Below are 26,316 nucleotides of genomic sequence, written 5' to 3'. Positions count from 1 at the left end.
CAGTCAATTAAAAATACTAATACTATAGTAGCGCTGCCTATATCTACCTATACATAAATTGTTTACTATTACTCCTTAATATTATTTTTAATATCATAGGAGGCAAACGGGCAGAAGGCGCACTGATATTAAGTGATACCGCCGCCCACGAACACTCATATAGCCAGAAGGCTCGCAAGAGCGTTGCATATTATTTGCATGTATTTTACAGTTTTATTTTTATTTCGGTATGGGACAAATCATAGGCGGTTCGTGAATTTGTGGGGCTGAAGGGCTATTACGGGGGACTTCCCTGTCCCTGACGCACCCGCAAAAAATGCATTGACCGAAAACAAATAATGGGGAATTCTCTGTTCCAACCGATAGTCACGCATCGTACATGAGTTGATAAATTTCAAGCATTCCAATATTATGATTGGCCTGTGCTGCAGCCCAAAAATACCATACGTAGATCCACCCCTGAGACAAATAGGTTTCGCGGTGACCGTAGATGCCTGAGGTCCACGAAGGATATTTTAACTTACTATTAACGCGAGGTGTAAATTTTAGTATCAAATGTAAAGCTTCGTTATTTTAAATTATTTTGACCTATTTCCTCTAAATGGGACCGAGTGATCCTCCATCGCACTCGGTCTCGGCCTTTCGTTTTATTTCGCTCTAAGTCTTTTCGGATCTTTTTGCTGCATTGGGCTGGCTACTTTTTTGCTTTTATTAAGGTTTCCAGTCAAGTTCCTGTTGAAACTATGGTAAGAATTTCTCCGGAGTCCATGGTTTATGCATATCCCATCTAACGCTTGCTTAGTAAGTCAATCGGGATTTCACGGCAGCATCCCAATAGAAGTAGCGTGAAGCAAATATTGCTATCTAATGTGGGTCTAAATAATTAGTTAAGCTATGGTGACTATTACTAACAAGCGAATTCACATTTCTGTCACTGTGACGGATGCATAATACATATCAAACAGGTTGACGTATGTCAGTACATCAAATGAATATAAATAATTTTCAAATTTGAGCATTCTTGATGTGGTTGTAGCGTTAGTGCAGTTGTGCTTGTCAGCCATATTCACCTTATACAGGAAACTGGTGGACGTTGACGATTATAAATTAAACAAAAATCTGAACTATAGGTTATAGTATTTAATTTACAGTTCGTTGATATGTTCCAACAGTAATGCATAGTGAATTTTTTATTTAAGCATTTCTTTAAAAAACGTACTACTCGAGTGTTATCTACGAAGATGCTTTCCTTTTTTTGTGGGAAGGGTGTTATAAATAATTTCTGGTGCTACGAGTAAAATAATACAAGAATATGTTGTGATTCTAACTGCCGTTACCGTTTAGCAATGGAAGTAAAAACGGGAGTTATTTTTATTTTGTGTCTTATTTCCTTCAGTACTGCTTACGATAAAGGTATACACAACATATTTTATGTTTATTTTTTAAGTTTAGAATGTTACTCATACATTTATATCATTTTAGCGTCATTTTATGGGGCCAGTTACATTTCGTATCCACTTCAAGAAGCCAAAGGGGTAACAGACATTAACTTTAGGTTTAGAACACATTTATCAGATGCGTTATTGCTTCTTGCTGCTGGTAAAACAGATTACTGTATGGTAAGTTGTAAAGAGTTAGCAGAAACTTCTTTTATTTTATATTATTGTCATTTCTTCTTGAATTTTTTCATTAACAAGATATTTGGACATTATTTAGATCCGTTTGGAAAGTGGCAGGTTAAAGTTACACATTAACTTGGGGGCTGGTGAAAGTGAACTGTCATCTCTCAAAGGACTGCATCTAAATGACTCACAGTGGCATCATGTTAATATCATAAGAAGAGAAGCAAATCTAACACTTAAGGTATGCTAGACATAATGATCACACATATGCAAGAATCCATTTTTTTCTAGTTCCGAAGGAACACAAAAAAATTGTACAAAAAATACCCAGAAAGTAATTGCCTAGAATTAAAAACTTTATCCAAGCAAATATATTTCTTAGTACCTAAGATGGTGTTATTATCTAAAGAAAGGGTGAAAACAATATGCTGCGGGTTACGCATCCAAGTAAGCATCAACTTATTTACCCTTACATATATATATGTACTCTTATTGATCTAATTAATAATAAATAGCATAATTATAAATTATTTTCTTTGAAATTCACATCTGTGATTAAAGTTACTTTAATTTCAAATATCTATTTAAAATAGCTTTAGGTATATTTTCAACTTAAAACAAATATGTTTTGTCGGAAATCAAAGCATTAGGTTCTGCATATAACATATGCCATTCATATTCAATTGGTAATTTTTATCTTTACTTTAACTGAACAGAATAATTTATTTATCTATTATTGACCCTATTATAGTTACATATAAACAACGTATATGGCGAGAGAACGTTGCGGTATTTGCTACCGCGGATAATAAATAGTCTACCCATTCACATAAGCCTAACACTAACCAACATAAATTCTAAATTAAAAAACATGCATTTGTCGCGCTCCTAAACAAGACTGCTATGGTTACATTAATACACAGCGGTTTTCTAATGTAACATATTGCAATATGCTATATTATTTTATAAAATAAAGAGAAAAAAATTTACACAAAATTTCCATTTCATTTCAACCTAATCTAAACACTAACTTCTGCATTATATGCAAAATGAGTATTCCCAAAGATTGTAGATGCACCTTTTTGGTGTTATATGAAGTCTGTTTTTCCATTTCACTAAAGTGTCTAATAACTGAATAGTGAGCCTATGAAGTAATTAAATTTGTCTCGTTTTTAAAATACAATAATTGTTATATTCTTATCAATATGGTTTTCATTCGCGTATTACGCAATTTCACAAAAATCTCACTTTAACAATTTACTAGCTAGCGATTTCTGCAAACAATGAACATATACATTAAAACATCAAAGAACTTTGTATCAAAGGCTTGCGACGTTGAATTTTATCTGTATGGCTCATATAGTAAATAAAACTATAAGTGGATGTGACCAAGTCATTTTATTAAATATTAAATTGATAACTATATTTTTCGTTTAATTTTTTACTTAAATGGAATAATATAAATATCTAGAAAGAAGCCCCGGCACAAAACGACGCTCGATAATCTATTTCTCAAAAACTGAAAGCTCTATTATACTTCAACGAATTGATGTAAATGAGCTAAAAGTCCTGAGTATGAACCGCATAGGAATTTGCAATAATTTTATGCACGTAACATTTATAATCGATAGCCGACTTTTCAATAAAACATTTTTGCTTCATGTGTAGACATATCAATTACAGTTATATCAATATCTACAGGTTTCGGTAATTTTCTGCTACTTTAAATATTTGAAAACATACATATTTTGTGCAATCTATACGTAACAACTATTCGATATTTAATATAATGAACGACTTTCTACAATAAAAGGAAAAATAAATAGGATCTGTATTTTTTTAATTATAAGAAAAAACTAACTGAATATCGTTTGGCTTTATGCGCTCACATAATGATGAAGTAGAGCTTGGCGAGTTTTCTTAAAAGGCACGCCGCCGTACGTTGTTTACTTGATAAACGTATGTTGAGTCACGCAAGTGAAGCGCCTGATTATGCCATTGACATCGTTTATTATTTTTAGGTCGACGACAGTACAGTGAAGAAGAAATTGCCAGGACGATTCTTCGAACTTAATATTCATTTCGGCGTGTTTCTTGGTGGTCAAGGCGATTTTTCAGAGTTGTTCCTTGGTCATATGGAGAACTTTCGTGGGTGCATGGAAGACGTAAGTTTTCAATCTAATCATAATAATTGTTGTAATAGTTTTTCTAATGAGACAAAAATAATCACCTTTTGTTTTTCTTAGGTATTTTATAATGGCGTTAAAATAATAGAAAAGGCCCGAAGTCGCAGTGCATCTGTACACGTTGAAGGAGTTACTTGGAATTGTGCTCCGGAATTTGATGCAGATTTGAATTCCGATATAAGTTTTGTTGATGAGGGAGCATATATGGTTTTACCTAAAATTAACTCTAGAGCGGGCAGCAGGTAATTAAATGCCAAATTTACTTTATAAAGTTTCATTTTAATTAAATACGTTATTTATTACAATCATACGTTGCTTGAAACGTTTTGATTACTCTAAAAATAACACACGCACACGCGTAATTCAATTGGTTTAATTTAAAATTAAATTAGAATATTCTTCTGTTAAATTCTGTTTCACGCCACTAATAAGTGACAGAGATATAGAGATACATCTCCTTTTTGCTTAGGTAATACGAAAACTTATTTATTTACTAGGTGGCAAATTGAATTCAAAACGATAACACTCAATGCTGTTATTCTATACAACCCCGGTGGTGGACGAGGTTCAGATTTCTTGGCTGTAGAAATATTAGAAGGGGTTGTTCGAGTTAAAATGGCTCGAGGTCAAATAGCCCACACGGTCAGGGTCAACGATGGACAGTGGCACAAACTACATCTCTTGTTCAACCCCTCAATGATAGAGGTAAGATTTTTTTAATTGATTTTTATATAGCATTGCGATCTATTCATGATTTTTACAATATTTGGATTACGATGCGAATATAAACATACAAAGTGTCAAATTTCAATTGCTGTCGTGGTTTGGTAAATATTTATGCGTGTCGCGAATAACATATTTTTTTTATTAAATAATTTCTGAAACAGTACGAATATAGGTTTTTTACTAACAATATTTAATTGTTAGTAAAAAACCTATATTTTGAATCGAAAACCGTATCAACTATAATGTTATAAGTTTTTTGAAAAACTCATTTACAAAGATTAAAGTGTTCCAAAGCTTAAAGATGCTGGGAAGACGGCAACGTATATCATTAAAATATTTAGAACATACTTTCAAATGGATTTACGCTCTACTTAAACACAATTCACAGACATCAAACTAATACCGCTTTAAATGTCAGCTGGATGTCCGTATAATGTAAAATGCAGCATTTGCCTTTAAACTCGTTGGTACGGAGATATCCCTGACTTTAAACCGCTATTGTCTACCTAGACTTCAACGTTTGATAGCAATCTTATGTGAAGATAGTTGAGCTGCAAAATTGCAACATTATAATGAAAACAGCTCTTTTGTTTTAATGGCTTTCTGCTGGCGAAGTTTGGTATATAATTTAATACTGATAAAATTTAATTTAAAAAGTAAAGTATAGATTTAACGAAAGTAAACGTGGAACTAACTAATGAGGCTGTTAGTACGGATATTAATTAGACTGTAACACTTTTCAATTTTGCATCGCATTTTAAATACCTAGTTTGCTGTGCTGTTTTGCGAATTCGCGTATTTTATTAAATTGTTATTTTGGTTACTTCACTGGCCAAGCTAGCGCTATAGACAATAAGTAGAAATACAGTATACCATACTCATTAAACAAATATTTATTGTGTCATAATGAACAGCATAATTAATTATATAATGATATGTTACGTCAAAGGCGACTGCAATGTGGTTTTGTTCTCTTTGTGTCTATTATACTGCCTTAATTGATTGAAACCATTCAATTACAATTATGTAAATAATTGATAACAATTGAGGCTCGTCGGTATTATAGTGACATTTATTAAAAATATTACTAAAGCTTGATTGAATTACGTCGATCCAAAGTATCGGTTTTTACATTGCGCGGAATGTAAAATAGTTTTGTACTACCAATCCCGCGATAACCCGGGTTTATTTGTTTGGATAATTTTTTCATACATCCCTGATATTTATCTATCACTGAACGATATTGAAACAAATATTGAATGTAACAGTTGTTTTAAACTAAGTTAATATTTATGATATGAGTGTTATTGGCAGTTCGACGGATTCCCGTTAGGAAGTTATAGGGGTGACTATTTTCAGTAATTTTAACTCCCGATATGTAGTGAACAAATGTGAATCATATTTGAGTTTTTGTTTTTAGCTTTCTTGCTTTATCTACATTAAAACAACAATAAATGGTTAAAATGTTTAAAATACCAACTTGTAAAGTTGGCACGCTCTCCCCTACTCAATTAATTGTTACTTGCTATTAAACTAAACTGTGACTGGTTTTAAATCTAAAAAAAAACATTTATTAGAACACCAAAATAATATATAATAAAAAATCTTTTTATAATTAAATATTAAGGACGTGGTAATAGTTAAATAATACAATTGTAACAAAGTACTTACATTCATGTTCATACGTTGTACTAATACACTTTCGTAGAACTACGCTGTAGAGCATTCATCCGTTGCCGTTGGTAATTACAAAGCAATTTTATTTTCTAAACTTTTTCACGTAAAAATAGATTTTTTTTTATTATTTTTTAAAATAATAACTTTTACTACTGTTTCATATCGTGAAAGGCAACCGAGTATCGATTTTAGCCAGTCAAATAAATACATAAGCTTACAACTGCGAAATATGTAGTTCGAAAATATTGTATTGAAAATGTCGGTAAGCCTTTTTGGACTGAATGCACGGTTTGCCCTCTAGGCTTATTTTGTTTACTTACTGTTACATTTAAAAATATTGATGGAATATTTGTTTTGAAATGGTTCCATATTTTTGTAAGAATTAAAGCCTTCGTATAAAAACGGCCTCATGTTTAACCAGCATAACTTTTATATTAATTATTATTAACCAAAAGTTTTTAAAAGAATAAGATGTTTTTGGTTGAAAGGTCGACCTTTTCGCTAAATATAGACTTGTATCAGCTGAGATTTTCAGTCTAAGGGGTGTTTTTGCAGTACTAATTCAAACTGTATTCATATTGTATTGCATTTATTTTTTAACTATGAACAATAGTCTATTTAAATAAATATTGATTTTAAGTTAGAAGCTTCAAGTTGTATATTTTCTTTAGGAGTTACTTTATTACGAGGTTTTTTTTAGAGCTAATATGACGTATTGAGGTTGAAAAATTGCTTTGTACTGGTATATGAAGGCGGTGTGCTATAAAGCGTAAACTAAATGTAAAATGAATATGATAATTTTTATTTTAGTATAGCTTATTGGAATTCATTTATTTAGTAGAACCAATTAATATGTATTCCAATAACGGTTTAATGAAATTTGTTTAATTATATTTCGTAGAAATATATATGTGGAAAATATTGCATCATTCGAAGTACCAAGAATTTAATAATATTGATAAAACAATCGCAAACAGTAAATCTGAAATATATGAAACGGTCAGCAGTAAAACCTTTACCTCGTATCAAATGAAATCGTGTCGATTCGCATCGATTGTTCTATATCTATTGGACATTTTATTCATTTGAAGTTTATTGCAAAATTACGAATATAAATGCTGTTTTTAGAATGTGTGTGTGAAACGTGTCGAAATAGTATATTAAACGTGTACTGAACAACTGTTACTGAACAATACAGTTGCGAAAAAATTAAGCAATGTAATGAAACTATTTGATTTTTTTTCTCTTCTCTCATTCGTCGTACGTAGATACGTAGCGATTTTTTTTTATTTTTCCGGTATAATAAGGTTCTTTGAGACATTCAGTGCAATTATACTGAGTTCGAGTGGTGTTAATTCAAATAAAATATCGAAAGTATTTATTTGGTGCAACAACCAACTCAACTCGCAAGAACATTTTTGAAAAATAGCGCCAATCGTTAAAGAATACAAGCAGAGATTTTCACATCCCGAACGCTATACGTCCCTGCAATATGCCACTTTTTGAGCAACTGTATTAAAAAACTATTTAGCATTCTTGGCGTGTTTCAAATGTTTTTTTTGTTTTCCATAACTGAAATGCTTGATCTTGTGAACTTTACTCTTACATATTGACATTCGATATTGTGTACTGAGTATGTGGAAGGTTTTTGAATGGCCAAAAACATATCCTATTAAATAACTAAAGTCTGTCAGCTCGGTAAACATTGGAAGTTAACAGCGTTATACTTTTCGCAGCTTGTGTTTGTTATGCAAAAACTCCTACTGTTCTATGAATATTTATAGACTAGACTTTCAGATATAACATATAATATTTGCGTGCGTTAAATATACTTTGCTGCTGTGAATTTTTGCAAATTTCCTAAGAAACACTTAGTATAATATTATTTCTTTAATAAATATACTGCATATATTTTGAAGCGATGAAGCGGCGTTAAATTGAGTATGCGAAATATTTATATTGTGAATGTAAAACTTTGCCAATAGTATTTTATACCCGACACCCATTTCGCGCTCAATGTTTTTTCATTTGTAAAAAAATATGCAGCAACTTATATGATGGTGAAACATTAATTGGTTACATTCATATGTTTTTTCAGTTATCAGTGGACAATATAGCAATGAGTACTCGAATTGAAAGTGGTGGAACTAGATACTTAGATTTATCAGACACCTTTTACTTGGGAGGTATCGAGACGGATAAGCGACAAAGAGCGTTCTCTAAGGGAGTAAAAGCGGCTGATTCAAGTATAATGGTGAGAATTTTTTACATTACCTTAAATCATGTTAAGCTATGATGACGGCAAATTGTATGTGAAATGTATATTTTCAATTTTTGCAACTGAAATTCGCTATTTAACCCCCGCGTAGATCGTTTGCTTATTTTGGTTTTCCCCAAGGCGAATACGAAACCTTGCTTTGCAAAACAATAATCTTTCGATTTGGAACCTCCAAAACCATATGCCCTTCTTGCAAATAAAGAAAATAATTAGGAAAACAAATTTCTGTCTTAATGCGGGAGAAAATTTTATGTCTTAGAAAAGAATACACATTTCAGGCAGAGATATGCTCGCGAAAATTGCCAAGCATTTTTGAGGCATTACCTTACAAGTAGCGTTAACATTGTTTTCGAGGAAAACTCCGCTTCACAGCGCTCGTGTATATTATTTTAGTTACTGTAACAAAAATTAATTGTTGCTAGACGTGCCGGAAGAGTTTACTTACAATAGTCAAACCGCTCACGTCAAGTCATCAAACTAATAACTTTTCGCTAAACGAAGTAAAATTCCAGGGTTGCATCAAGCCAATTGAAGTTGAAGACAAAATATTTGGCCTCCCAAACGCAGTGGTAACTTGTGGGGTGACGCCAAAATGTGTTTGGTGGTATCCCTGTCACTCCAGTCCCAGTCCGCCTTGCGTGCCTAAAGCTATATGTGGACAACATGGTGTTGATCATTTTACGTGCAAGTGTGATAATGAATTGTGTATCAACCCGGATTATGCTGAAAAATATAAGGTAATATATCTTTCTAACGTGTCTGAATGAAAATCCGACTAGTGTTTAGGTTTTGCGCTCGAAAGCTAGTCATTTATTATGACGCCCGATGAATACTAGCTAGTGCTGTGCACGAAAACATCGTGAATCTAATGTAAGAAAAATATCTCATCCCCATTAGGCTTCGGTATTTGATACCAAGTTAAGGTTAATGTCATATACGTTTAGAGTCGCCATAAAATATCAGGTAATACTTGAAATCATGATCTGGGTCTTAAATCAAAAATAGTTCAGAAGGTCAAGGGAACAAAGGATGATGAATTGTGTTCCGCTTGGTTGCAATTAATTAACAATATCTAAAGTGCAATACATATTGACATGCGTCATATATTTATTTACAGCCTAAATACGCCAAATTTTAACGATAAATATTATAAAAGTTTTTAATTACCGGGAACCGTTTTCTATACATAATGTTTTCGCGGTATGTTTTTAAATCACAGTATGTTATACGATTCACAAATAAGACGGTTTCTGGCGAAAAGTTGAGATAACTATTAATCTGTATCCTTTTTGGCGTTCTAATTTTCCGGCAATCTTATTTCCGCTTGACCAACAGTCGAAAGAATATTGGTCCTGCGTTTTTCGTTTCACTCACACCCCTAGGTCGCTGAAAGCATAATTAAGGTTCTATATCTTACACCCCACATTTGTAGGTGTTCTCGAAATCGAGCAGTGAACTGGAACTCGTCGCTTTATACCCTTTATCCGTCCAAGAAGGGGGAGTTGCAGTAATAACGACACAGAATATAGACGTTATTCTTGATCATCATAAATATGGAGTTCGTCCTTCTGGAGTATTGTTACACGTCGCACAAAAACCTCAACATGGAAGAATAGCGGTCGACTTAACATCGCAAAGAATATCGCAATATACAAACTATATTGAAGGCGACAAGTCTAAACAGTTCTTTTCATTGTTGGATTTGTCGAGAGATAAGGTTATTTTATATTATTTTTTAGTTTATATTACTTGTATTACTAGCTTGAACTTAAATGGTTTTAATGAATGCTTCGAGTGTATTTTTATCGATAATACTGTGAGCATTCTAATTTAATTAAAAATGAAATATTCATAAAATGTAAATATAAATATTGCAATACATTATTTAAAAAAAATGAATAGTTCTTCTCTAGTATATTTTATTTATCTATACGACACTTTTGTATAAACTAAAAATCCCATGGAATAAAATTATAATTTGATTATGTTTTCTGTTAATAACTCACTAGTACTGCTACCTATAGTCCCGCCCTATCAAATCTCCTATAATTACATTTAATCTAATAGAGTGGAAGATTATATAATACATGTATATTTCAGGTTAGATACGTGCACGATGGATCAGAAAATCACCAAGATGCGATAGTTTTAGAGATGGAACTTATCCCCGAAACTAAATTTACGTTGCCCAGTTATCTTCAAGGACGGAATACCTTTGTTCTTCACGTTAATATAACTCCTGTCAATGATCCACCAGTACTCAATTTGCTTCCCGGAAAGGTTTTAAGACTAACACAGGTAGGAGATAACCTTTTATTGCGTCGATTTTTTATTTGACGTAATTTTTTATACAAATTAATTTGGCTTCTCTGTTTCTCATTATCAAATCATGATAAAACATACATTTTAACGTAAATTGTGACTTCAATGAATTCATAAAATTTTGAATTTTTTTTTTTTGGTATAGTCACTCTTCCTTTAGAAGTTTTATAAACTAATATAAAAACGATATCACGCCTTGAAATTAGAACAATTTATTAGAACTAAATCAGTATTGCGCTGCTAAAGCACTGATTAGTCTCACAGAATAACAAATAACCCAACACGCATGTTGCATTCAACTACTTACATCAAGGAATGTATAATTTAAAATCTAAGCAAAACCATTTCTATATATATTTGGTTTGTTTATTTCAGAGTGTTCGATGTGCTTCAATTAATTTGTATCAGTTGCTTTTGAGTAGTTGCATGTTTTGATTTGGCACGAGACATCAATGATAGTGCAGTGAGTATGATTACTAAAACTTTAGATGATAAAGGGAGAAACCTTTTGAAAGTTTGAAATATAAATTAAACTTTTATATACCTCATTACGGAGAATGAGTAGCTTTTATCGTATAATTCCTGTACAGCGCTCGGTCGTAATGCGGGCTAATTAGGAAACCATAGACAGACAACTGAACAATAGCTATAGAATACTATATATATACTAGCGGATCCGACAGACGTTGTCCTGTCTACACGTCTTTCATTTCAAAATTTAAATTTTTAATAAGCCATTTTGATGAAAATTATTATTCAAATGTTATGACAATATCTAACGATCCAGCACATGGTCACATACGATATAACACAATGATAACAAAACTTTTTTTAAATTTTGGGACAGACTAAAATTAAAATTCGAATATTATTTAAAATTTGACACTGCGATGGTAGCGCCAAAAGATGGTGTCGGATCCAATGTAAAACATTCCAAAATCAACAACAACTAATAAATTGAAAATTAATTAAAAAAACATTGTCCAGCGGACAAAATTGTGAATCTAAACCATTCCCAGATCCCCTTGAACACACACAAAAAATTTCGTCTAAATCGGTCCAGTTGTTTAGGAGGAGTTCAGTCACATACACACGCACACAAGAAATATATATATTAAGATGTCGCAGCTTAATAAGCTTTCAATCAACAACTCTTAGGATAGGCAAATTACTTGGATTGATGACGTTTAATGAAACGTAATTACTAAGTACTGACTTATCAAGCCCGTCGACTGCTAATATAAATTTAGTGTCACTTTCTGCCATCTAAAATTCAATACGTAAATCTTCACTGTTAACATGGCGTCAGCCTATTACAACTTTGATGGTGTTTACATCAAACAACAAGGTCACAAGTTTAATAAAAACAAGTACAATGGATGAGTGTAGTGACAATAATAATGTGTATTTAGCTGTGACTCACTCAATCAATTTCTTTTTTTTAAATTTTTATGTCAGATGTTTCATCTCTTTTTTTCCTGACATATTTCTTATCGTACGTATGGCCTAAGCATTATTTAATGTTGTAACAAACGCTACGGCTAAATATCTTTCAGGCCGCTAGCTAGTTAAACGGCCCCATGTAGTTAAAATCTAAGCTATTAATTAAACGGCTTATTATGCTACATATATATCTAAATTCTGTATTGTATATATATTTATTTATTTGATAGATTAACCACAAACCATAATTGTCACTCTTTACATAAAAAAGACACAGTGCACTTATATTTTGTTTTGTATTAAATTTTACTTTAATCTCAAAATTCAGTGCGGTTTCCATTAGTAAATAATAATATTGGTTTCTCCCTTTAGTAGTTAAAATTAATGGCATAATACACGCACTTAAGCGATACATCGGCGTTGAATAAAGCCTTATAACATTATATTTTTACAAATTATATGATTATTTGGGTACAACGAGGCCTCATCAGTCGTATACATAAATGTATGAAACATTTATACGACTGATGGTTTTTGCAGGCAGTTTCTGTGGAATATACTACAACCTGTATATATTAATACCTAGTTAATTGGGTATAGAATCTGGACAGTTAAGAGTAATTGCGTAATATAATTGAAAACTAAAAATATCCTTACCTTAAAGCATGACAAATATACAAAAATTTCACATAACATCTTGTCGAATATTAATTAAGAATGCGCTTTATCTGTCATGTCTAGAATTCGTTTTCTTTTTCATGTTTGTACTATTTTTACTACGGTAGGCCGTTCATAACCATTCAGTTTTAATTATTATATTAAGATAAATTATAATATTAATATAATAATTAATATTGAATATTTATTTGCTTTCTTTTCTCATTTTTATTAAAAAACGATTGGCTACCTAAATAAATATATATAAAAGGTAATCTTATTAGAAAATAAATTCGCAATAAATTTGAAATTCAAAACATACATACTAGACTATAGAAAAAGGTTTTCATCTAGACGTACATGGTAAGTAAGCAAATATAAAATGATAATTTTACATTTTGCCGATACCAATTTACTACAATAATATTACTTGACCATTTAGTATTTGTAAATACAGTAACCATTTTTACAGGGCACGAGAAAAGTAATAACTTCGGAAATATTAAAAGCTGAAGATCCCGACACGCAACCTGTAGACTTATTATATACTATTATTCACGGAAAAAGCGAATCGAGCAGGTAATATATATGTGGTCAAAAGTATGAAAAACAAATACCGTATTTAATTAATAAAATTGTTTTTTCACAATTGTTGCTCATCAGCTCTACTTAATACGAGTATTACATCCAAATAACAATGTCAATAATAAATAATATTAATATTAGTCAATAGGTTAGCAGGTCCTGGGTTGATTTGTGGCGAAAAAATATTGTTTTGACTGAAAGAGATCAGTTTGGCAGTCGTTGTTCAATTTATAAATTTGTTTTCAGTGGTCACATAGAAATGTCTGGACAGCCGGTGGATTCCTTTACACAGCAAGATATAGATTCCGGCATCATTTCCTTTGTCCATGGGACTACGAGTGATAAACAACTCAATAAAACATCTCTTCGACTGACCTTACAGGTATTTAAAAAAAAAACATGAATAAATTAAAAAAATATATAAATTTGAATTGTGTTACGTGATTTTTGGAATTTTTCAATTTTGAGGCTTACAAGTGCGAATACGTAATATACGTATATTCACAATTTTGTATGAAACTAAAAGTTATATCTAGATAATCTTCGAAATATAAGATTATCAATATCAGAATTTTAATAGTCGCATCAACATCAAAATATGTTTAGTAGTTTGTGTGATTACATCAACTTGAAGGAAGTCGGTTGAATTTTTTGAAATTCCTTTTATAGGTATCCGATGGAATCGAAACAAGTGGCCCAGGCGTTCTTCGAATATCAATTGTGCCTTTACAAGTAAGGCTTATTAACAACACGGGTCTGCAATTAGTTCATAATTCGTATGCAATAATAAGTGCTGACAACCTCACATTTACCACAAACGCTGACGAAACGAATGTTCAAGTCAAGTGAGTATATGTTTACCTACCTCAAATTTTAATTTCGTCAGGAATTTAACTCAGGAATCAGGTATATACAGGATAAATGCGAGAGATTTTGACTTGCTTCAGTTAAATCTTAAAGCCCTTTATTAATCTCTGTCAAGTCATTTTGGTTTAGTTGATCTCGGTTTTACGTTAATTTATTGTATAATAAAAAAGCCTTTAATTCTCTTTGCATGCTAAATATAACTTAAATATGCCTTAAGTAATGTAATATTTATTCGCTAAAATTAATATCTATCGGCAAACGGTTATGTATTTATTTAGTGCTCGTACCTGCGACAACGGCCTTTACATTTTTTTTTCAATATTAGCGTTCTCTAGCCATTCGAATCAACATTGGACCCCCATCTTCTTATCTGCCTGCCTTTTTTATAGAACAGGACAATCGGGATCACCTGAAGTTAAGTGATACCGCCGCCCATAGACACTCTCAATGCCAGAGGGCTCGCGAGTGCGCTGCCGGCCTTTTAAGAATTGGTACGCTCTTTTCTAGAATTAGAAGAAGAAGAAGTCGAATTGGTGCGGAAATACATCAGTTTATATGGCTTCTTTAATATGGCTTCATTGTATTTTATCTTTTTAGTTTTCTCCTGTGGTATTACTTACCATACTGTTTATATAAAATGTTTTATACATATAATAAATAAATATATTACAAAAATAAAATGCCTTTTTAGATACGACATAGTGAAGCCGCCTCAATTTGGCGTTGTCGAACGTCTAAGAGTTTTGGACGGGACGTGGCAGACTGTCGATTCATTTACGAGTGAAATGGTCATGTTTGGACGAGTGAGATATATGCATCTCTTGGGAAGCCCTACTCATGATGAATTTAAGGTATGTTTTTATTAAGTAATTTTCTAGTTATCGCCTTTTTTTAAATCAATTTTTTTACTTTGTCAAAAATATCGAAAAACCTACACTTTTTTATATATATTAATTCTACATATATACGTATAGTTTTAGGTTGTTTTCTTATTTTGTAAAATATTATAATAATAATTTGTTATTAATTTTCAGTTTAAAGCCTCCGTTGGATCTATACGAACGAACACATTATACGACTTTCGATTGACGTTCATTAAACTCGAACTATATCAAACGATAAACGAGGAATTACTTCTCAATAACACCCGGGAAGCATTTATATCATCACAGCATTTGAGATTCCGTACAAGACCGCTATCATTGTCCGGAGACAGAATCACGTTCACATTATTAAAACCACCAAAATATGGAATCCTTCATTTGTCTTCTGGCACACATCACCTACAAATATATAGTACTTTTACTCAACAAAACATCAACACTGATCAGTTATGGTATAGGCTTCACAGGCGAGCATATTCTCATATACAGGATGAATTCACTTTTATGGTAGGAGCGGCTGAGTGTGAAAATATCACAGGTGTTATGACGATACGGCACATTCCAGGCCCATCGCCTTCTGATCGCACTGGAAGATTCCATACGACTCTTGAAAGATTACAAGTCATGGAAGGGTCTAGAATGGCGATACCCGCCACACATCTCAATTTCCGAACTGATTCCATTACAAATCTCGTGTTTAACATAACTCATCTTCCGAAACACGGTAAAATGGAAGTTATCAGTGAAAACTTGAAGATACTTAGGGATAACACAACGTATTTTACGTTAGTGGAACTAAATGCGGATAGAGTTTACTATGCGCACGACGATTCCGAGAGTCGACACGATTCGTTCCACTTCATGGCTTTAAGCCCTGAGCCGGAAGACTTTCAATATGTTGGTGTGTTTCATATTGATATCATTCTGAAGAACGATAACAGTCCAGTGAGAATGAATGAAAATGTATTCCATATCGTTCACGGGGGAGCACGTTTAATTACGTCGCGCGACTTGAGTTACGCTGACTTAGATCTCGATACTAAGCTATCAGATATAACCTATACGGTGCAAAGGTTTACTAAAGACCCGCCGAATGGTGGTGTGTTCAGAGCAGACAACCCCTCTGAACAAATAGCACAGTTCACGCAAGACGACATAAATAAAAATCTCATATTATTCAAGCATCAGGGGAAAGAGAATGGGAAACTGTCGTTTTGGGTGTCCGATGGTTTGTTCGATGTCAATGGTAATTTAGAAGTGCAAGCGTCACCGCCATTTATAAGAATGTTCCCTTCGAATGGGTCGATTGTTGAAAATGGCAAGGCAGTTGTTATTTCTACTAGAGATATGCAAGTAAGTACTGTGTGAATTGTTTTGTCTAACAAAAATACTGACAAAAATGTCTTCAAGCGTAATAGAACCAATAAAACAACTTTTTAATATTTGTAATTAATAGTAGACTCATAGACGTGTGCTTCGAACCAGTTATCTTGCATTACCTAGGATACGGCAAAAAAAGGTTTACTTACGAAGGCGCATAGCTATATAATAAACTACCCACAAATAAAAACAATATTAATTCTTTCAATTCATTCATATCGCCAAGTGAATATGTTACACAAAATTACTTTTAAATTCATTTCTTATAATTACTTTTGGTTCATATTTATTTGGTCACTTGTAGTGTTAAACTAGTCTTATGCAAGTTATATTTTTTTTTAAGAAATAAAGTATTGAAACCTAAACTACAGTTTAATGTTAAAACCAGAAACGCAACAAAAGACAAGTGTTAATTAGAAAGTTATTTTAAACTCTGGAAAAATTTTGGACTACTGAGGAAATTAAATATGATTTTTTAGGTGGACACAAATATGAATTGCTTGGAAGAGGACATTCGTTATGAAATAGTTCAACAGCCGAAACATGGGTCTATAGAAGTAGGCGAAGGACAGGGAGCTATAACATTTACACAACTGGATGTGGCAGCTGGAAGAGTATCCTACAGGCACAGAGAACCCAAAATGCCCACAGATGCGTTTAGGTCTGTGTTTTATTTTTGCATACATTTGAGCACGTTCGTTTAACACAGTACTCATGCTTTGTCAAATTAGTAACAATTTTATAGAAAAATCTACAACAAGTAGTATTGTGAATGTTTGGCTGTTAGATGTAACTGTGTATAATTTGTTAGCTTCAATAATACTAAATTAAATTATTAATATAATATTAGATAATTTGTTACAAACGTAAAATATAAATTATTTAATTAAAAAATTTCTATCAAATGATGGTTTTTTCTACGTAATTCTCGCTATATATAGCGTAATTAAAAAAAAAATGTAAGCTTAGCCTAATTGATCTTCCAATTTTCAGATTTAAGGTTATGTGCCTGGAAGCATGGGGAGAAGGTATTTACGCGATAAAAATATATCCTTCAAGTTATTGGGAACCATTAAAAGTATTGATGAACCGACCGTTAGTGGTTGAAGAATCGACAAGCGTGAATATAACAAGAGACATTTTGGAGGTTTGTATTGTATGAACTTACCTACGTAATGTTTCCAATCGACAGACGTGTTGACTTAAGTGTTAAGAATACACATTCCTGCTAATTTGATGTCTTATAGAACTTCTACAAACTATAATCGTTAATTAATCAAATAAAGTCACAATTAGCAAATATCACGAGTGATAAGAATAAACGTGAAAAAATATAGCTCCTTAAGGTTGTATAGTTTAAGTTTTAATATATAATATCTAAAGTTTATACATAATAGGAATAAGTTCGATAATGGTCGCAATTAGTTTAGATAAATTTGGGGTAAATAACTTCATTTCAGGTAATGCACCCTCAAATTGAACCATCAAACATAGTGTACAAAGTCACAGAAGGACCGTACTACGGCTGGCTTGAGGTTACAAACACACCAAACAGTCTCGAACTCGAAAACTATGAAGAGCCCATACACTCAACTATGTTCGACCAGTCTATTATAAACGCGAATCGACTGGTCTATGTACAGTCCGGCGTAAACCGAACACGGGACAAAATCAAAATGGACGTCACCAACGGAATCGTTTGGCTGAAGTCATTGGAACTGATGGTCGTAATAATTCCAGAACATTTCTATGTATTAGCGACTAACATAAGTGTCGTGGAAGGGGCTGTTGTTAGTATTAAACAGGATATGTTTAAGACGGTCACTGAGTATTATAAAGGGAAGGTTGTGTCGTATAAAGTGGTGGAGAAACCTAAATTCGGAAAGATCATTTTGGGCGATCAAGAGCTGACTTTACTTCCGGTTTTGAAACTTAATACTGGGAATATACAGGTAATATTTGTATTAAAATTTTGTATAAAATATTCATCAGATTTTTTCAAAATTTAAGACTTACACAGGTACTTTTGGATTATGTATGAAAAAATATTTCTTGATTAGAATATTAAAATTTTTGGAAGTCCAAATTAGCACAACGCAAGTCTGTTTTTAGATATAATTTTTAGACATTCGTTGATTAAATTTATCCTCGAGAACCCAAGTTAACAAACAATATAAACAATAAGATATTTGTAAATTTTCCGTATAAAATTATCTGTCTGTCTGTGAATTATATGTCTATCCATACAAAACCCTCTTACTATTAAGCCATGTTACAAATTTTTATGTACATTAATTTTAATACAGTATGTGAACGATGGCTCAGAAGAATCCTTGGATTCAATGAAATTGGTGGCAATCACTGAGATCGGAAAGGAAAGTGAAGTTTTCCGTGTTATGATCAACATAGTTCCTGTCAACGATGAATCTCCTATAGTAGCTGCCAACACTGGTCTTTGTGTGTGGGAAGGCGGCACTTTCACCTTCACAAGAAATGAGTTATGTGAGTATGATATAAATTTATATTAATAGAGTTGTATTTTACTTGACTTAAAAAAACGTATGATTATACTTGAGTATGAAGCTATATTTAGGCTTAGGAAACAGTCCAAATTTCATCAAAATCTTCAGTAAGTTTTGAGATATGTTTACATACATAGGTATCTAGATCATATTATTACATACCTTTAAATTAGACGAATTCCAAAATGTCGTATCTCAAATATTTACCAAATTATATTGAGATTTAAATCATTGAACTCTTAGATTAATAGCTTTTATTATTTTTCAGATGTAAACGATGTCGATACGCCATTAGAGAACGTAACGATTCGTGTTGTCGACATTGTATCGGGTTATATTGCGATACGGGGCTACCTCGAAACTCCCGTTTATCACTTCACACAGGGCGATATAGACAGTCGTAAAGTCATTTTTGTTCATACTAGTAAGTAATATTACTATTATATTACAACCCGGTTAATATAACCGGTATGTTGTTCTAAACGATCTCGTAAAGGGTCTTGACCTTAGTAAATTTAAAGAAAACACTTTTAACAGATTGAAGTTATGTATTATTGTAAACTTATAATTATTGAAACATAATTTTAAATTTATCCAACGTTTCGCGTGCTTTAGAGCGTAACTACGCACGCTGTAAAGCACGCGAAAAGTTTACATACATAACTTCAATCCGTTAAAAAAGTGTTTTCTTCAAATGTGTAAAAGTTATGTTAATAAAAGACAATACTTAATAAAATTTGTTTTTTAGATGGAACGAAAGGAAAAATGATATTTAACGTAACCGATGGCCTCCATGAGCTATCAAAAATCACTTTTCTTATAACAACCAAGTCGGTGTCTCTCAAATTGGCTAGGAAACACACGCTACGAGTGTTTCCATTGATGAGAGAACCACTCAATAACTATCATTTAATGGCGAAGTGTTCTGACGCATCGAGGAATATCATATACAAAATAGAGAGAGCACCAACTCTAGGCAGACTCATAATGCTGAATGGTGATAATCACCACAGATCTATCAAACAATTTACACAACAAGATATTAATAATACATTAGTATATTATGAGCATACGCATCCGTTCTCTACTTTATTTACGAATGATTCCTTCATTTTCTCCGTTGAAGCGGCACTTGCCAAACCCGTGAACGATCAAGTTTTTAACATAGATATATCTGTGTCTTCTGGCGGCCTTGCAAAATACGTTTACATACCGCAAATAAAAGTGCAGGAAGGGGGAAATGTTGCCATCGTTGTTAATGTGACAAATGTTATTATGTACCTAGAGAATCAAGCCGGGTTGAGGCAACCCCAAATTGAAGCGCAGTGGTCGCAACCTACTCATGGTATATTGGAACCGTCACTATCTTCACTCACACAAACTCAATTGGAATCTGGTGTGGTCACATACAAACATGACGATTCTGACACATTAAAAGACAAAATAGATATGACTTTGTACTTATTGCCTGACTATGTACTTCTTTGTAATGTGACTATACCAATACATGTGCTACCGCTTAATGACCAACCGTTTAGATTATTAACCGATTCACCGCAAATACAAGTAGTTCATGGAGAAAATTATACCATTACCAAGAGCGATTTGCTTACTGAAGATGCTGATACTAGTCCGTCAGGAATATTATATGACATTATAAGTGGACCAACACAAGGGAGAATAGTTATGCTCGATAAAAATCAAAGTATAGATGAAGCACAGTCTATTAACAAATTTACCCAGGAAGATATTAATAGTGGTAAAATCATATATGAACATTCCGGGATGTTACAAACAGCAACGTTCTATTTCAGAGTATGGGATGGGGAATTCAAACCGACGTATACCGTGTTTACAATTGACGTCATTCCTGTGATTTTAAATGCGACGTCATCTCATCCGATATATTTACAACAAGGTTCCAATGTTGCGACTGTATCCACAGATCAAATTTACATAGAAACGAACGCGATGAAATCTAAGGTTTGGTACAATATCACCAGGCAGCCTGTACACGGAATGATTTATGTCGGCCGGAATCCAGTGACCTACTTCTCGCAAAAAGATCTAATCGATAAAGTCGTCATTTACATGCAAAATGATATGACAGTCGCCAATGATAGTTTTGAACTAATCTCTTACGTTCATAATAGCAATTCGACTCCACCTTTTACTATACACGTTACAGTGCAGCCATTAATGATATTAAGTGACCTGAAAGTTGAGAAAGAAAAGACAAAACTGACAGTAAAGAATCTAGATGCGTCAGAACTTGCGAAGCTCACCGCGAGTGACCCAGTGTATACGTTGATTAAGAAGCCAAAATATGGGGTTATTAAGAAAATTATACGAAGTTCAGGAGAAAAAACTAGTGCAAGGGAAAGAGAGGTTGCATATTTTACCCATGAAGATGTGAAGGCTGGTGTTATTTATTATGTAACGAAGAAGAAAGCTTATGAGCTAAATGGACACGAAGATAGGTTTAATTTCCTACTTGCAGCGACTATATTCCAACCAGCTGCGGGGGAATTAAGAATGTTGATTGGCAATGGTCTGAAGAAGAATTTACCGGGCCCTAATGACCCAGAAAGCCATGAGGGAGTACCGGTAAGATTATTACTTAAAATTATAATTAATTTAGTTAAATATACCAACTCTACCGATAGTAAGATCCATAGTAAAATAAATAATTTCAGGTGGCTAACGGAAATTCCGGCTCATACTACTTAATGATATTAATGGCACTCCTTGGGGTACTCCTTGCAATAATAGTCATATTTGGTATATTGAAATGTCGAAGATACCTGATGCGTGATCAGAATGCCTTAGTGAAAATTCATGGACAAAGTCAAGGAGCAGTAGCTCCTATACCTTTACCCCGACCTCCAGATCATTTGATGCCATCGCCGACCCAAGCGACACCACCAATTAAAAGGTATATTAATTGTCTAATGTATTTTATTAATATTTTGTACCAGTCCATGGTTTTGATATTTATTTTTGTGTAGAAAACGGTAGTTATTTATTTTACTTACTTAAATTTTACTGGGTTTGGTAAATCAACTTGCCTTAGAAACGACGGACGTACAAATGTATTTAATAGTGGAAGGAGCTTAGGGGCCGTTCATAAAATACGTCACACTGAAATCAGCTTTTTTTGACCCCCCCCCCCCCCCCCCATTGTCACGCTGTGTCACACTTATTGTGACCCCCCCTAGAAATATTTCGTCACAAAAACTAAGACCCCCCCCCCCTGCTGAGTATGATAAATTCTAGAGAAATAGTATTTTCATTTGTTACTGAATCGAGAGCGCAGGGTACGTGGAAACGTTACTCTCTCAAGTATTGGAAAAACAAAGAAACCCGTTGTGACGGATCGCAACGCCGCTAGAGTCGCGCCACAGAGCTAGCGCTCATGTCAAAAAATAATAAACGGCGAACGTCACGCTGCCCTATACCCCCCCCCCCCTCCCCCCTTGTCACATCTTGTCACACTCAGCCAGACCCCCCCCCCCCCCCCCCCTTGTATGCGAACGTATTTTATGAACGGCCCCTTAGGGTATTAAATTTCCTTCTCCTAAATACTTTAAAAAACTGCAAATGTTTTCCTACAGATACGTATCGTCCGATCAATCGGTTCACACGGGTGCCAGTACGCCGCTGCCTTCGGGTGGTAGTGTGGCATGCAAGGTGACACCATTAGCGGATGCGGCCATACCCGACCTCAACGCTAGGTACCCGTATGGTACCGACGATCACACAGACGTAAGTCATTTGATGATAGTAAATTTAGTTTATACTGGGAGTATAGTTTTTGAAATAATTTTTTTCCAACTACTGCCATTACGTAATATACAGAATAAATCTGGATTGATCACTTTCGGCAACATTTATTTTATACATGTTTAATTATTCAGAATAATTGTATGTGATTATAAGGTCTTATGTCAAATGACCTGAAATATATCGATACTTTTTACCTTTCATCGTTAATTACTTCTGTGGTCATGGCACGGCCAGAATCACGTAGGTAGCTATAATAAATATTAAACCACTTAGGGACTGTGCCTAAAATATGATTTTACGGGTCTAGTTTTAAATACATTATTAAGAAACTTATAGAGGCATCGTAATTATGGTTTTATGATCATCAAAAGTCCGTTATTGCGCGACTTATACTATTACTTCAAACAAAGTTTTCGTAAATAATAATAGTTTCTATAAATGTAAATTTAGTCCTTCCATTTCACATTTCATTTGTGTACATAATTGAATTTTGAATTTGATTTTTTATTTTAAAACGATAAATATTATCAGGCGGAGGATTGGAGTAGCTACGAAGCAAGTGAGTCTGCCTATCCAATTAGAACTCCGGGAGGTGCGCCTTCAAACCCGATGTTAAGACGCAACCAATACTGGGTCTGACCCCGGGATACACACTCCTTGCCGAGACTGCCAAAGCCAGGTAAATTATAATAACTTTATTCAAATTATGAGCTCAATGTTTAAAAGAAACTGTGTTTTTATTAATTCAATTAAGTGAAGAAAATATTATGTCTTTACAAGGTTATTCAAATTTTACGATCTGTCTACTGTCACAGCGTGTTACAGAGCGTGGTTTATCGGTTTAAATGCAAAAAATACGAAACTAGCATTTTCTCTAATTATGTTTATTAATTTAATTAATTACTTTGCTTGATATGAGAGGTACCACCTCCTAGGACACTATGTAAAACAATATTAAATTTTAATTGAATACACTAAGCTAGGGAAGTTACAGCTTCCTGAAATACAGTTGTTACTATCTGGGATGTAAATCTTTTTAATAAATAAACTGTATTTTTTTTATTTCAGTGACGATACAGTTTGAAGACGAAGCGTGCGTCACATTAAATCGTAACTTGCAGTCTCGGCGTGGCGTAGACTTAGTTCCTACACCTTTTCTACTTAGCAATTACAAGGTATCGAAATACCCAAGCTGTGAAATCACTCTCTAAACACGCCTCTAATGCATTCGTTTACTTGTCTTTGAAACTGTCAATGTGTCAAAAATTGTGCCAAAGACAACAGTATTTTGTTATATAGGAAAATTGTTTGTGGTATGGGTGTTGTGTAGTTTATGATGAAATTTAGCTGCCTTTAAGCATGATTATGTATTCATTCTATTGATTTATAGGGACAGTCCATTTAGCTTCAATTGTATACAATTAATGTGAATTAATAGTGTCAAATAGAAAAGAAAATTCGGGTACATTATCGCCATGTTATGTTTTTCTTCACTGTACACTAAGATATCTTTATATTCGCTATAAGTATTTAGAACATACTAAAACTTAATAAATGTAAGATTGGGTCATTGTTGCTTAATCACAGCTGAATGTAAGGTTTATATGACGTATTTTTAGTAAATATTTTAATCGAAAAAAATACGCGTGAGGACACAGTGTTAAAATAAATTTTACAAAAAATGTGCTTGGACTGTTCCCAGTAAATTCGTTGATTGTGTTCACCACTGTCTTTAAGATAGGCAATAAATTTACACTTAAAATTTTGAATATTTACCGATTTGTTTAAAAAAATCAAATTTACTTTGCATATATTTGATTCGAATAATGTTTTGGTTTAGAATTTTGTGTTATGTGTATATTTTATAAATATTTTTTTTTAAACTTCTGATTTCCACAATCAACTTTCTACTGACTTGTCAACAATGTTGACAATGTGAGTCAGTTCACGCCATTGTTTATTTTGATATACCTTGTCCTGTTGCAATTGCCTTTTAAGAAATTAATGATTTTATTAATTGTCATATATTCCTGTGAATCTACTATGATAATAGTATTAACGCGCAAAACTAAGTATTATATAATATTAGATATATATATATATATACAAGTTACTATATACCAAACAGACTACAAACCGAAGTGGACACCAATTTTACCAAAGTTATACATAAGTTGTTATTATAGACAACACGAAATATTTATACTTACTAAGATTGTGTATTCGATTGTAATTCTAGTTTAAAATAAATTGGCTTAAATATCATATTTATATTTATCAATGTTTTATGTTCCGAATTAATCAAGGAGTGTTCAAATTTTAAATATTTTACTGTTTTAATGCATAATATAAATTATAGTTGAATTAGTTAAATCATTCCCATTTTGCCTACAATAGAATGTCTAGTTACTAACAAACTAGTTATGCTTCATTTAACCTATATTAATTTTAGGATATTTTATATAAAAAATAGCGCTATGGAGGAATAAAAATCAATTTCCTTGCGTGAAATGGTTTTTATTTTTATTTTTAAGTACAAAGTAATAAAAGTTATTAAGTTTATTATAAGTTATGCATGCTTATGTATTTTTATTAAACTGTTAGAATAGTACACGAGTGTTCAGAAATATCCAACGTGCCAATAATTCTCTATAATAAACATTGTTTTTATTCAAGCCTTGATTCGATGGATACGCACAACCATGTCAAGTGTCAATCACGAGTTCTTCCGTCATCCATTACGAGATGGGGGTTTACATTTCATATATTATAAATGCTTTAAAACTATTGTTTCTTTATCAATTTGCCCGAACGATGCCATAGTTGAAACAGCGAAAACTGATTCCGAGTTAGACTACAGTTAAAAGAACAATTTAACAAGGGATTTAATCGCGAGTCATTGTCAATTAAATCACGATCCGTCCTTGTTTAATTGTCGATTAACTCATGGTATTATTATTGCATTTACGGGCAATGTTCACTTACGGAAACTTTGACAATACCAAGTAAATGTCGGTGAGCAATAACGTAAGACTCATTGAGTTGAAACTTTTTAATTATACCTTGTTTGATATGCTTAAGGTGCTATTTTAAATGTCAGCGTCAGTTTGCATTCATGTAAATTGATGTCCCAATTTAATGGTAAAGGGTTTATATGTAAACAGTTTTATGGTTTCCGTTATATATAAAAATCGTTTATTCAATGAATCTTTTACTAGACTTAATGCGCTTGGTACAGTCGAGTGGACGATACTCATTTTAAAGTTTACAGGTTGTTTAGAACTAATTCTTTAGGCGTTAGAACCCATGCTTGACTCACCGTTGCCATATAATTTTAATAGCAATGACTATGAATAGGATAAGAAAATGGTGGAAGTAATG

The 26,316-nt window shown here is 32.9% G+C and overlaps 1 protein-coding gene across 1 annotated transcript; it reads left to right on the top strand.

Annotated features, from left to right (window-relative positions):
* Window positions 1–1,040: 1,040 nt before the first annotated feature.
* Window positions 1,041–26,272, top strand: LOC111000085 (chondroitin sulfate proteoglycan 4). The gene is made up of 25 exons (XM_022269430.2): window positions 1,041–1,413; window positions 1,483–1,619; window positions 1,717–1,863; window positions 3,644–3,787; window positions 3,869–4,050; window positions 4,306–4,513; window positions 8,310–8,465; window positions 9,002–9,226; window positions 9,922–10,206; window positions 10,590–10,787; window positions 13,384–13,490; window positions 13,743–13,878; window positions 14,166–14,341; window positions 15,055–15,214; window positions 15,398–16,600; window positions 17,107–17,288; window positions 17,621–17,774; window positions 18,088–18,579; window positions 18,934–19,129; window positions 19,418–19,573; window positions 19,898–21,756; window positions 21,846–22,084; window positions 22,764–22,914; window positions 23,467–23,614; window positions 24,004–26,272. The coding sequence occupies exons 1-24, from the start codon at window positions 1,347–1,349 to the stop codon at window positions 23,572–23,574; spliced, it is 7,068 nt and encodes a 2,355-aa protein (XP_022125122.2). The 5' UTR covers window positions 1,041–1,346; the 3' UTR covers window positions 23,575–23,614; window positions 24,004–26,272.
* Window positions 26,273–26,316: the final 44 nt, after the last annotated feature.

Source organism: Pieris rapae, chromosome Z (genome assembly GCF_905147795.1).
Source record: "Pieris rapae chromosome Z, ilPieRapa1.1, whole genome shotgun sequence".
Classification (NCBI taxonomy): Eukaryota; Metazoa; Arthropoda; class Insecta; order Lepidoptera; family Pieridae; genus Pieris; species Pieris rapae.
This window is presented reverse-complemented; position numbering and strand designations above follow the sequence as displayed.

Coding starts and splice junctions, on each gene's coding strand:
- LOC111000085 (XM_022269430.2), top strand. CDS start 1,347: ATGGAAGTAAAAACGGGAGTTATTTTTATTTTGTGTCTTATTTCCTTC. Junction 16,601..17,106: donor TTTCTACTAGAGATATGCAA/GTAAGTACTGTG, acceptor ATGATTTTTTAG/GTGGACACAAATATGAATTG. Junction 21,757..21,845: donor AAAGCCATGAGGGAGTACCG/GTAAGATTATTA, acceptor AAATAATTTCAG/GTGGCTAACGGAAATTCCGG.